The sequence below is a fragment of the Antechinus flavipes genome, chromosome 1 (assembly GCF_016432865.1).
Source record: "Antechinus flavipes isolate AdamAnt ecotype Samford, QLD, Australia chromosome 1, AdamAnt_v2, whole genome shotgun sequence".
Taxonomy (NCBI): domain Eukaryota; kingdom Metazoa; phylum Chordata; class Mammalia; order Dasyuromorphia; family Dasyuridae; genus Antechinus; species Antechinus flavipes.
This window is the reverse complement of record NC_067398.1, coordinates 706,761,497-706,774,226: the sequence shown is the minus strand read 5'-3', so window position 1 is coordinate 706,774,226 and position 12,730 is coordinate 706,761,497. Positions and strand designations below refer to the sequence as shown.

Genomic DNA, 12,730 nt, shown 5'->3' with positions numbered 1-12,730 from the left:
ACTGGAGGTCTGAGAGTGGTTGCTAAAATTTGGTAGGCCTGTACGCTTCAGTCATAGTTTCAGCCCCTTGGGAAATGTTAGTGTTCTTTCTTTGTGGAACATTCATCATTTCAGTCAATAGGTTTGGGTTGAACATATCTTGAAGTACATAAAAATCCTCACAGCAACAATTAGATGTACAGAGGATCCAGTGGGGACCGTGTTGCCTGAAGCAGATGTGAGCCAAGCTGGATAACAGATCTTGTCTTTGACTGATTTAGTCTTTTTTAACTACATTTCAGCAACTAGTTGAGCTTTGTCATTTGTGGGTTTATTAATAAGGATTTATTCTGCAAGTTGAAGGAAAGAACTTTGTTTTAAAATGTATTCTAACTGGGGCAGCGAGGTGGTGTAATGGATAGAACATCAGCCCTGAGTTCACATCTGGTCTCAGACACTTAACACTGCCTAGCTGTGTGACCCTGGGCAAGTCACTTAACCCTAATTGCCTCAGCAAAAACAAACAAATAAAATCAGCTAGTTCATTATTTAAAAAAAAAAAAAAAGTATTCTAACCAGTAATTTCAGTGATAATTATTCCATTGGTTTTTAAATTAACTGTTTTTTAAACTCTTAAAAATCAGACTCTTGTAGAAATGTTTGGATATAGTTTTTCTCTTTTGTTTCTTTAGGGCCTATTCCCTGGTGGATTCCAGTCAAGTGTCAACGTTTCTGATTTCCATTCTCCTCATCGTCTATGGCAGCTTCAGGTAATGGGCTTTCTGGAAAAAAAATTTTTTTTTTCTTTAAGTTTGAAGAATAAATACTTTATCCTAGAAAGGTGGGGACCAAGCCAGTGTTAGGTCTTCTTAAGGTAGATAGGTTTTGAAGGCCTTGTCTGACAGTCAGGACAGCTCTGGGTCTAGGCTGTGTCTAGACCTGAATGCTACAATATCACTACTGCTCCCTTCCCTATCCTGAGCTTTCTTCTGGTAACCCTCTGCCCCTGCTACCTCCAAGCCACTTGTAGCCTTTTACTGGGCATTAATTTTTCTAAGGAAGGGCCCTTTCATATTTTCCGTGGACTTCACTCTGTCTTTCCTCTGTAGTTTTAAAACGGATGAAGTAACTCACTGAATTTCCTGATCAGGATTTGATATTCTATATAAATTTCTCTTCCGTAAACCTTTTCTCTAATGCTTCATCATAGTATAGAAGTGACTCTGAGTTCTCAAAGGTTTAGTTTGTAAAGCATCAATATGGACAGACAACACCAGACTTCAAATATGTATCTACAGTACTTGACCAGAGAACTTTTAAGACAAAGACTCTGTAGATAACAAAAATTGTTTTTTAATTTTATGTATTATAAGACTATATTCTAGTCACTTAAAAATTTTAAACTTTTATTGGAAGATGTAATATATTTTCTGAATTGAAGAAATTTTAATGTTTCCTTTAATGCAACTTTCATTAGGTTCCATAAAAGCATTATCCAATTCTTTGGAATTTTGTTACACTTTTGCTTATTTTATAATTATACTAAAAGGTTTTGTCTCTTTACTATAAAAATATGGTTAGCTTTAGAGTTTAAAGAATTATTCGAGTGAAACATTCTTAGAATTTTTTAATTCCTTTTAATTTTTTTTTCTTTGCTAAGACAGTTGGGGTTAAGTGATTTGCCTGGGGTCACACAGCTAGAAAATGTTAAGTGTCTGCGGCCAGATTTGAACTCCAGTACTCCTGACTTCACTTCTGGTGCTCTATCTATTGCACCACTTAGCTACCTCTTTTATTCCATTTTTAAGGGAATTCCTATCTCATTGGGGAAGATTATTATTAAGTTTTATTGCTATGCTAATTTATAATTATACATGAATTGATTTTGAAGAAAGAAGCAAGCTACAACTTCGTCCTGTTACCTGGTTAGCAAAGCTAACTGCATTTGTCAGAAAGAAGGGTTTCAGTAAGTCAGCCAGGGAAATTTTCATATGAGTTTTTCATGCTCATTCCCCTTGTTCTGCTTTGAAATTATATCCTGAATGTCCTCTAGCCATTTTCTGAGCATACTAAGAGTGATGTATGACATTTAATACCCTTACTCCTAAAGATTTAAACCTTCCTTTCAGAGGAAAAAGGAGAGATCCTCTCTCTCCAGGTTCTGAGCAACTTAAGTATATGAAATTAGAAAAGGAGAGGCAGCTAGGTGGTGCAGTGGATAGAGCATCAGCCCTGTCAAGAGGACCTGAGTTCAAATTTGGTCTCAGACACTTAACACTTCCTAGCTGTGTGATCGGGAGCAAGTCACTTAACCCCAATTGCTTCAGCAAAAAAAGAAAAAAGAAAAGGAGTCCCAATATTCTCAAAATGGAATAATATGCTGGCAAGGAAATAAAAGTGGGGGGAGGAGGGCATAGGAGGGAAGAGTCCAGAAAAGATTTTAGAAGCATAGATTTGAAACTGGAATGGACTTTAGAGATCACTCAGCCTGAAGCCTCTATTTTATGGATGAGGTGACAAAAATCCACAGAAGTAATTTATTTCAAATCAAAGCTCTAGTGAGTGTCAGAAGTAATATCTGAACCTGAGTCCTCCTAACTACACTATGTCCAACTTTTTCTACACTACTAGTGATCTCCATCTCTCCTGGGACATCTGTCCTTTATATGAACTGGATAGAGATGTAGAAAAGCAATCTTTCCTGGTAGGAGAAATTGGTTTTAAAGACATTTTTCAGTTTACTTCTCCAGACTTAAAGAACTGAAAACTAATTGAGTGTCATGTGGCAGGAGGTCGCCACTTGATTCTTCCTTGAACTTTGTGCCATTTAACATTTTCATAAATGACCTAGATAAAGGCCTAGATCGTAACTTATCAAACTTGTATCAGTATCAGTATGATACTGAGCTGGGTTGGAAGAGCTGACACAATGGAAGACAGTCAAGATCCAAAATTATCTTTGACTAGACCTTCAAATGTGTGAAAAGGAATGATGGCCAAAAAGGCTGGAAAAATAGATTATGAAGGGCATTTACACCTGAAGCTTCCTGAGCAGGGAAATAACGCGAATGGATTTGTTCTTTTGGAAAATGATTTGGCAATCATGTGGAAGAATGATCTGAGAGAGGAAAAACTAGACACTGGCGATCCCAAACAAATTCACTTAGACTGTATAGTTGAGCTATAACAAAGGTGGAGAGAAGAAATTGAATACAAGAGATGCCATGCAGGGATAATTGACTAGATTTGGCAATTGAATGTATTGTGGAGGAGGAAGGGATTGTGCTGCTTAAGATGCTGAGGCTCTGGAGCTGAAGGGCCAGAAGGATTCTGGGTGAAAAAACCCGGATTGTGTTGTCCAAATCTTGAACAGTCAGTGCTGAATCAGTAAGATCACTTTCTTTGCTAACACAGGGAAATGTCTTAGGGGATGATGGGGAATGATGTTGCTTCTTCTTAGTCCCTGAGTTATTATTTGTCCCTAAGAAATTTTGAAACTGCACAGAATGAAGGAGAAAGGTCAGGTTGGAGGGTTGCGATTTTGTTTTGTTTTTTAATTAACAGAAATCCATTTTCTCTTCATTCTGCCCCTATCTTCATCAAAGGGAAAAGAGAAAAAATAAAATCCTTAAGAACAAACATGCCTAGTCTAGCAAAATCACCTCATTGATGTTGTTCAAAAATGATTGTTTCATTCTATCTTCTGAGTCACTCACTTTTGTCAGACTTCCTTGGTGCTCTGGAATTATATAGATCGGATCTTCAAACTACAGCCCGTGGGCCAGATGCGGCAGCAGAGGATGATTATCCCTCTCATCCAGGGCTATGAAGTTTATTTAAAGGCCCACTAAACAGTTTTTGTTTTTACTATAGTCCGGCCCTCCAACAATCTGAGGGACAGTGAACTGGCCCCCTATTTAAAAAGTTTGAGGACACCTTGATATAGGTAGTCAAAACATTGGGTCAGTTTTTAAGGTTTTCAGGATTTGTGTTTACATTGTAGTAAAAAGTGTTTAAGTTGTCCTTCTATTTCTATGGTTTCATTTTTCATCAGTTAACATAGCTCTCCTAAAGTGATTGTTTTTATAATATTGTTATAAACGGCAGTTGTAATATATACAGGCAGTTAGTGGGCTCAGTGGAGAAAGTACTGGGCCTGGAGTCAAGAAGACTTAAGTTCAAAACCAGCCTCAGGCACTTACTATGTGACCATGGGTAACTCACTTCACTACTTTCTGCCTCCGTTTCCTTAAATATAAAATAGAGGCAATAATAGCATCCACCTCCCAGCATGGTTGTAAGTATCAAATGAGATATAATAAAAGTATTTAGCACATACACAATAGGTGCTTAATAAATGTTTGCTCCCTTCCCCCATAAAGTTTCCTTTGGTTCCATCTGAATTCTGTCTGCATCACTTTATCCACATTTTTCCATGTCTCTTTGATATTATTTCCCCCCTCATTTCTTATAAAACAATAGTATTCCATTACATTCACATACCAACGTTCAGACATTCCCCAGTTGGTTTCTAGGATTTTTTGCCACCACAAAAAAGAGATACTATAAGTATTTTTGCCAATCTGAATGAATATGGAATTGCTTTAAATTGTTGTTCAATCACACCCAACTCTTTGTAACCCCACTTGGAGTTTTCTTGGTAGAAATACTGGAGTGATTTGTCATTTCCTCCAGCTTATTTTGCATATGAGGAAACTGAGGCAAATGGGTGTGACTTGTCCAGGGTCACACAACTAGCAAGTGTCTGAGGCCACATTTGAACTTAGGAAGATGAATCTTTCTTGATTCCAGATCTGGTACTTTATCCACTTTGTCACCTGGCTGACCTCTTTCATTTATCCTTATTTAATTACTAATGATTTGGAGAGATTTTTTTTTTCCCCTTATGGCTATAGATAGTCTGGCTTCCTTCTTTTGAGAGCTACCTGTTCATGTTATTAGATGGGGAATAGCTCTAATTCTTAGAAACTTGAATCTTGGAAATGCTTCCTTTATTGGAGAAAATTTTCTGAAAAGATTTTTCTCCCAGTTTATCTTAGCTTTATTGGATTTGTTTGTATATAAGCTTTTTAATTTATATATAATCAAAACTATCATTCTTATGTTTACTTTCCCTTGTTTAGTGATACATCTTTTCTCTCTCCATAGATCATTTTGAGAATTATTGCTTTTAGTATAGTTTGAATTCTGGTACCTTCTAGGCCCTTGAAAATCATTTTCCCTGAGATTGACCCATTTTGCTTATATATGAATTTTGTTGCTATTTTTTCCTAGTTCTGTGAAGTTGTTCTTTTGACAGTTTGATTCCTATGGTATTAAATAAGCAAATTAGTTTAGATTGGAGATTTTTGAAGGAAAAAAGTGATAGTAAGAAGTAATATGCCTTTTCAAAGTATCTGGTTTAAGAGCACAGTGTATTAAGTATAAATTTGTTCCTTTGTGAAATTATCTTTTAAAATTTTTGGTTTATTAATGAGAGAGGGAATATAATGTAGTGGTTAGCACCAGGCCCAGACTTAGAAACTGCCTTGAGTTCAGATCCATACTTTCATATATCCTGGCTATATCACTCTCATTTTATACTTGATTCAGACAATTGAGGTCATTTATGAAGAGCTTTGCCTTTTTTTCTCCTCTTCATCTCACATCACTCAGATGTCTTCTCCCTTCTCTCCTCCTTCACAGTGGTCTTGGATAAAGAGGGGGCCCCTTTTTTTTTTTGCCAAAGCCCACCATTCTAAGGCCTCCTGCCTGCTCCAGCCAAATGCTCTCACTACCAGCCCTGCACTCCTCAGTCTCAATTGTGTACTGGCTCCTTCCTCACTGTGTGCCCATGTTTCCCTCTATCCTGTTCTTTCTTCCCCTTCTCAGCATGACTCCTTGAAAATTCTTTTTCTATTTGGTGTGTCTGCTTCCTTTTTCCTAACTCTTCTGAATCCTTTGTAATCTGCTGAAAGTGAGGGAGGACAGGAGACAGGACACAGACTTTGGATACTTGTTCAATTTAATTTGCAAGCAGAATTTCCCTAACAAATTGTTTTTAACCAAATCATGGCTTGTAAACTGTAAAAAAACTCAGGGATAAAAAGCACTGTTCATTGTAGAAAGCTTTAAATTACACGATTACATCAGAAAAGTACAGGAGGTAGAAGACTAATGCCCATTTTAGACTCAACTTTGGAGCTATGGAAAACATGGATTTAAAAGCAAAACTAAACCCACCGGATTTCAGCAATTAGAGAAAATAGAATAAATTTACCATAAAAGCCCTTCTATCATACTTGATACAGAGAGTTAGAAGGACCCAGGAGACAGGACAGTTTATCAATGATTCCTGTTGCTTCACTGAGCTTGTCACCTCCTTTGACTTTAGGCTCAGATTCTTCTGCAATTTGGGGCCATTCTACAGATTTTTTCATTTGCTTAAAAAATGTGTTTTTTCCCCTTTGGGGACATGTGCATCTTCATACCACTTTAAAATGAGCTCTTCACTCAAGACTTCAGCTTTGTGGAAAAGTGCCACGACTTTCTGGAAGGCTTTTGGTGAAGTGACTATTACCATAATGGTTCTCCTGAATCTTCCGTCACAGACTGACCTGGAGTAGCAAAGGTGATGCAGAAGCCTGTCCAGTGCACAGAAGGCTGTGGCAGTTACTGCACAGATATCGTTTTCATTTTTCCATGATTTAAATAACTTTAACCAACTGCTCCTTTTCAGAGCTGTTAAGAATAGATGCATGAGGGGCAAGTCCTTTTTCAGCGTATTTAAAACATCCGATTCACCTGTTGAATATCTAGGCAAAGGAAGACTGGCATGCTCTTTGGATTTGTGCCACAGATACCCATCATGCCATGTGCTTGTGTGTGTCTCCTGGGCCAGCACAGCACCGACCACCAGGATAGCAGAGGGTTTCTACATACCAGCCATTATCAAGTTTTGCTGCAGAAGCACCAAGAAGTTTACTACTCTATGTCTAAAGAGCTATCAAATTGTGCATTACTTTTGATCCAGCAGTGTCTCTATTGGGCCTATATCCCAAAGAAATCATAAAAATGGGAAAAGGACCCTCATGGATCAAAAATGTTTGTGGCAACCCTTTTTGTAGTGGCAAGGAACTGGAAACTGAGTGGATGTCCATCAGTTGGAGAAGGGCTGAATAAGTTATGGTCTATTAATGTTATGGAATATTATTCTGTAAGAAATGACCAGCAAGATGATTTCAGAGAGGCCTGGAGTGACTTACGTGAACTGATGCTAAATGAAGTGAGTAGAACCAAGAGAACATTGTACACAGCAACAAGGTTATGTGATGATCAACTGGTGGACGTGGTTCTTTTCAACAGTGAGGTGATTCAAGTCAATTCCAGTGGTCTTGTGATGGAAAAGAGTCATTTCCACTCAGAGAGAGGACAGTGGGGACTGAGTGTGGATCACAACATAATATTTTCACCTTTGTTGTTGTCTGCTTGCTTTTTATTTTCTCTCATTTTTTCATTTTGATCCGATTTTTCTTGTGCAGCATGCTAATTGTAGAAATATGTATAGAAGAATTGCACATGTTTAACAGATTACTTGTCATCTAGGGGAGGGGGAAAGGGAAGGGCAAGGAGAGAGAGGAAAATTTGGAACACATTTCTACAATTATGCTACACAAGAAAAATTAGATCAAAAGAGAAAAAATATAAAAGTAAAAAAAGCAAGCAGACATGGACCCACACTTAACACCATATACCAAGATAAGATCAAAATGGGTCCATGACCTAGGCATAAAGAACGAGATTATAAATAAATTAGAGGAACATAGAATAGTTTATCTCTCAGACTTGTGGAGGAGAAAGAAATTTGTGACCAAAGATGAACTAGAGACCATTACTGATCACAAAATAGAAAATTTTGATTACATCAAATTAAAAAGCCTTTGTACAAATAAAACTAATGCAAACAAGATTAGAAGGGAAGCAACAAACTGGGAAAACATCTTCACAGTTAAAGGTTCTGATAAAGGCCTCATTTCTAAAATATATAGAGAATTGACTCTAAGAAATCAAGCCATTCTCCAATTGATAAATGGTCAAAGGATATGAACAGACAATTTTCAGAGGATGAAATTGAAACTATTACCACTCATATGAAAGAGTGTTCCAAATCATTATTGATCAGAGAAATGCAAATTAAGACAACTCTGAGATACCACTACACACCTGTCAGATTGGCTAAGAGGACAGGAAAAAATAATAATGAATGTTGGAGGGGATGCGGGAAAACTGGGACACTAATGCATTGTTGGTGGAGTTGTGAACGAATCCAACCATTCTGGAGAGCAATCTGGAATTATGCCCAAAAAATTATCAAATTGTGCATACCCTTTGATCCAGCAGTGTTTCTATTGGGCTTATATCCCAAAGAAATACTAAAGAAGGGAAAGGGACCTGTATGTGCCAAAATGTTTGTAGCAGCCCTGTTTGTAGTGGCTAGAAACTGGAAAATGAATGGATGCCCATCAATTGGAGAATGGCTGGGTAAATTGTGGATATGAATGTTATGGAATATTATTGTTCTGTAAGAAATGACCAGCAGGATGAATACAGAGAGGACTGGCGAGACTTACATGAACTGATGCTAAGTGAAATGAGCAGAACCAGGAGATCATTATACACTTCGACAACGATATTGTATGAGGACATATTTTGATGGAAGTGGATTTCTTTGACAAAGAGACCTAACTAAGTTTCAATTGATCAATGACGGACATAAGCAGCTACACCCAAAGAACGAACACTGGGAAACAAATGTGAACTATCTGCATTTTAGTTTTTCTTCCCGGGTTATTTATACCTTCTGAATCCAATTCTCCCTATGCAACAAGAGAACTGTTCGGTTCTGCAAACATATATTGTATCTAGGATATACTGCAACATATCCAACATATAAAGGACTGCTTGCCATCTAGGGGAGGGGGTAGAGGAAGGGAGGGGGGAAAAAAAATCGGAAAAGAACCGAGTGCAAGGAATAATGTCAATATAAAGTAATCATTAAATAAAAAAATAAAAAAAAAAAAAAAAAGCAAGCAGACAACAACAAAAAGGTGAAAATACTATGTTGTGATCCACATTCAATCCCCACAATCCTCTCTCTGGGTGCAGATGACTCCATCACAAGTCTGTTGAATTGGTCTGAATTACCTTCATCTGATTTTATCCATCCATCAAAATTCATTATTGCATAATCTTGTTGCTGTGTACAATGTTCTTTTAGTTCTCCTCACTTCATTTAGCATCATTTTTCCAAGGTTTTCTGAAATCATCCTTCTGAGTTCTTTTTGTGGATGCAGATGGTATTTTCTACCCATAGTCTTTTGGGATTGCTTTAGAACTACTGAGAAAAACCAGAGTTGACCATCGCACATTCTTGCTGTAATTGTGTACAATGTATTTCTGGTTCTGCTTGTTTCATTCAGCATCAGTCCAGGTAAATCAGAAAGATAATCCTCAATTGGAGAATACTACTGTGTCATAAGAAGTGATAAGTGAAATGGTTTCAGGGAAACATGGGAAGAGTTGAATGAATGGATGTAGAATAAAAGGAGCAGAACCAGGAGAAGAGTGTGTTCAAGAGCAACAACATTGCAGAGTTCAGAACTCTGACCCAGGCCATGGCTAACCAAGATTGTGAGAGGTGGGAGGCCATAGGGTCAGATTGCAGGAGGAGATAGGAGGTAAATACAATTCATTGTCAGTCCTTAGAATCACTCCCTCTCCAACCTTGCTCTGACTTTGTGATCAGGCCAAATCAACCTGTCTGTCCCCATGCCTTTTACACTGGCCATCACCCATACCTAAACTCTCTCTTCCTTTAAGATACCGCTCAGATATCATCTTCTTTATACAATCTAACCCAACCTTCTTATTTAAGGAGAATGAATATTCATGTCACCTGAGTTTCAATCTGAAACCCATTCTAATCTAGTAACAACTAATTGTACCTTTATGTTCAGTCATTCAGTTGTATTCCATTCTGTCATCTCTTCCCACTGGGCTCTGAGGGGACTCCATCTAGAGCCCAAAGCTGTAGGAATGTCGCTCTCAAGTAAAGGAATTTCATAGTTCATGGAAATAGATGTGGAACAGTTGTGGGTGATGATAGGATCAAGGCTGTGCTCCCTCTGCGGGTAGTGGTGGTGACATAGGAGAGAGTTAGGGAATTGTTTGAGGGAATGTCAGCATGCTGAGGAATTGGGAAGGAAATTCTGGAAGGCAGGGGCTGACCTTGTTGAGGTGAGGAGGAGAGCGTCTTAGGGGTCAGTACTCACAACCCCCAAACAACCTCCAAGGAGGAAAGGTCACTGAGACACTTACGTGGTGATGGGAGAGCCTGAAAATGAAGGGCCAGGAGTGCAGGAAAGCAGAGCCAGAGCTCTCCAGGGGGACCAGAGAGGCTGCAGAGGGCCCAGTGTGGGGCTTAGTGACTCCTGACACCAGGAATTGGCCAAGGAGAAAGAGGAAAGGGTGACCAAAACAGTGGGGCAGGATCCTGAGGCATGCTGGCTCACTCACCCTGGGGAAATGAGAGCTTCTGTTCTTGTTTCCTTAACATTCATTGGCCTGGTTTCACAGCAGAGACCCTTGGTCTTCCGTGACGCATCGTTACATGGAGTGTCTTTTCTTTGTTTTCTGCAGATCCCTCAATATGGACTTTGAGAATCAAGATAAGGAAAAAGACAGCGGCAGTTCATCTGGGTCCTTCAACGGCAACAGCACCAATAATAGTAAGAAATGCAGAGATCCAACTCATACGCCTGCCTTTCCTCACTTGGTCCTTCTACCCTTAATCTAGTTGTTTTCCAAGTTCAGAGAGAGAATATAAGTCAGCAGTTAAAAAAAACAAAACGAAACAAAACTCAGTGGTTTTGCTTTCACCTGAACTAGAAAATACTTAGAAAGTTCCATTTTTTTAATGTCTAAAAACTGTTTTGCTCTAATACTAATATTTCACAAAAACCTATCTGCACAGCCTTGATTAATGTTTCCATGACTCCCTGAAGTTTGCAGTGAGGTAGGCTTCCTTTTTTTTTTTTTTTTTTTTAAATAGTTTATTTTCATGTTTCCCTCCTCTCCTACCCCCAGACAATTGGGGTTAAGTGACTTGCCCAGGGTCACATAGCTAGGAAGTGTTAAGTATCTGAGGCCAGATTTGAACTCAGGTCCCCCTGACTTCAGGGCTGGTGCTCTAGTCACTGTGCCATCTAGCTGCCAATAGTTTATTTTCAAAATACATGCAGAGATAGTTTTCAACATTTGTCATCGTTTTCAACATTTGTCATCGCGAAACCTCATGTTCCAAATTTTTCTCCTCTCCTCCCCTAGACAGCAAGTAATCCAATAATGTTAAACATGTACAGTTCAGTGGTAGGCTTCCTTGTCAGAGCATGCAGCACAGGAATGCTGGATGAGAATTCCCCAAGTAGCATCTTCACCAAGATTCCTAAAAGTCCCTCACAGCATTTCTCTGCTAATATTGCTATTTTATAGCTTTAAGTTGAAAGAACTGCAAAATTCTATTTGAGAGAGAGATGTGCTCCATGTAAAAGATTTGGAGAAAAATGAGGTCTGCCCAAGGTATAAGGGACTTCATACAAGTCATCCCTCCTGGGCACTCTGATTGACCCAAGGAAACTGAAGCTGAGATTTCTGCTCAGTCAGCTTCATCCCTCAGGTCATCAGGAAGCAGAGGGGCTTGGTCGAGGGGTAGGTGAAATCAGGTTTAGTACACACAAAATAAAACAAAGCTTCACATTTATGTACAAGTGCTTCACTTATATCAGTTCATTTGAGCTTTACAGTGAGCCACAGATGGAGCCTACAGCTATTATACCCATTTTACAAGTGAGAAAAGAAGCTCAGAGAGGAGAAATGACTCAAATAGCTAGTATCAGAAGTTGAATTTACATCCAGGTTTTCTTGATTTCAAATCCAGCCCTTGATTTCTTCACTGGGCAGTTGCAGGATTGTGTCTAAATGGCATCCATTGGGTTCAGCAGGGGTTGGGTCAGGCAGAGAAACCTTTCTAGAGAAGGCAAGTCTTCAATAAAGAAGAGGAGATGAGAAACCATTCTAGATTGGAGTGGTAGAGAGAGGTATAGCCAGCCACTGAAACAAGCATTTATTAAGTGCCTGCTATGGGCCACCTCAGCCTTCCACAGACTTGACTTCAAACTAGAAGGGACCTGAGGGGAGCATTTGAAGGAACTCCCATAGAATCTTGAACATGGGCCTTGACAAGAACCTAAAAATCTCAATTTACAGCTGAAGAAGTTTTGTAATCAGCATAATAAGGAATTAGATAATGGGGATTGGCCTTAAATCCCAAGTGAAGAGATGTCATTTGCTCTGGTTAGCAGAACTTCCCTGGGGTTCTGAGGTGGGGGAATAATAGAGATGTAGGCAAGTTCTAGTTCTAGATCTCCCTTATGCTAAGAAGTCACATAACCTCTCTGCCTCAGTTCCCCCATCTGTTAAGAGTCCTGGTTTCCATATCAGAAGGAGGCAGATTTTAGCACTTATGAATGTGCCATTTAGCAGAATGAGTGGTAACAAGATGTGACAAGAATAAAAAATAGCTACGAAATCATAAAAGTTTAACCCCTGTTTTCTTAAGAGCTTATAATATTGACACTGATCTCTGTCTAGGAAAAAATCCCTCACCACAAAGTTTAGCAAATTTTGGAATAAA

General features: G+C 38.8%; 1 protein-coding gene across 1 annotated transcript in view; it reads left to right on the top strand.

Moving 5' to 3' along the window:
* Positions 1-12,730, top strand: part of SPPL3 (signal peptide peptidase like 3) — a 118,933-nt gene that overhangs the window by 75,899 nt on the left and 30,304 nt on the right. The window contains exons 2-3 of the mRNA XM_051972953.1: positions 672-749; positions 10,678-10,766. Of these exons, the coding sequence (XP_051828913.1) occupies positions 672-749; positions 10,678-10,766 (167 nt within the window). The remainder of the gene's footprint in view (positions 1-671; positions 750-10,677; positions 10,767-12,730) is intronic.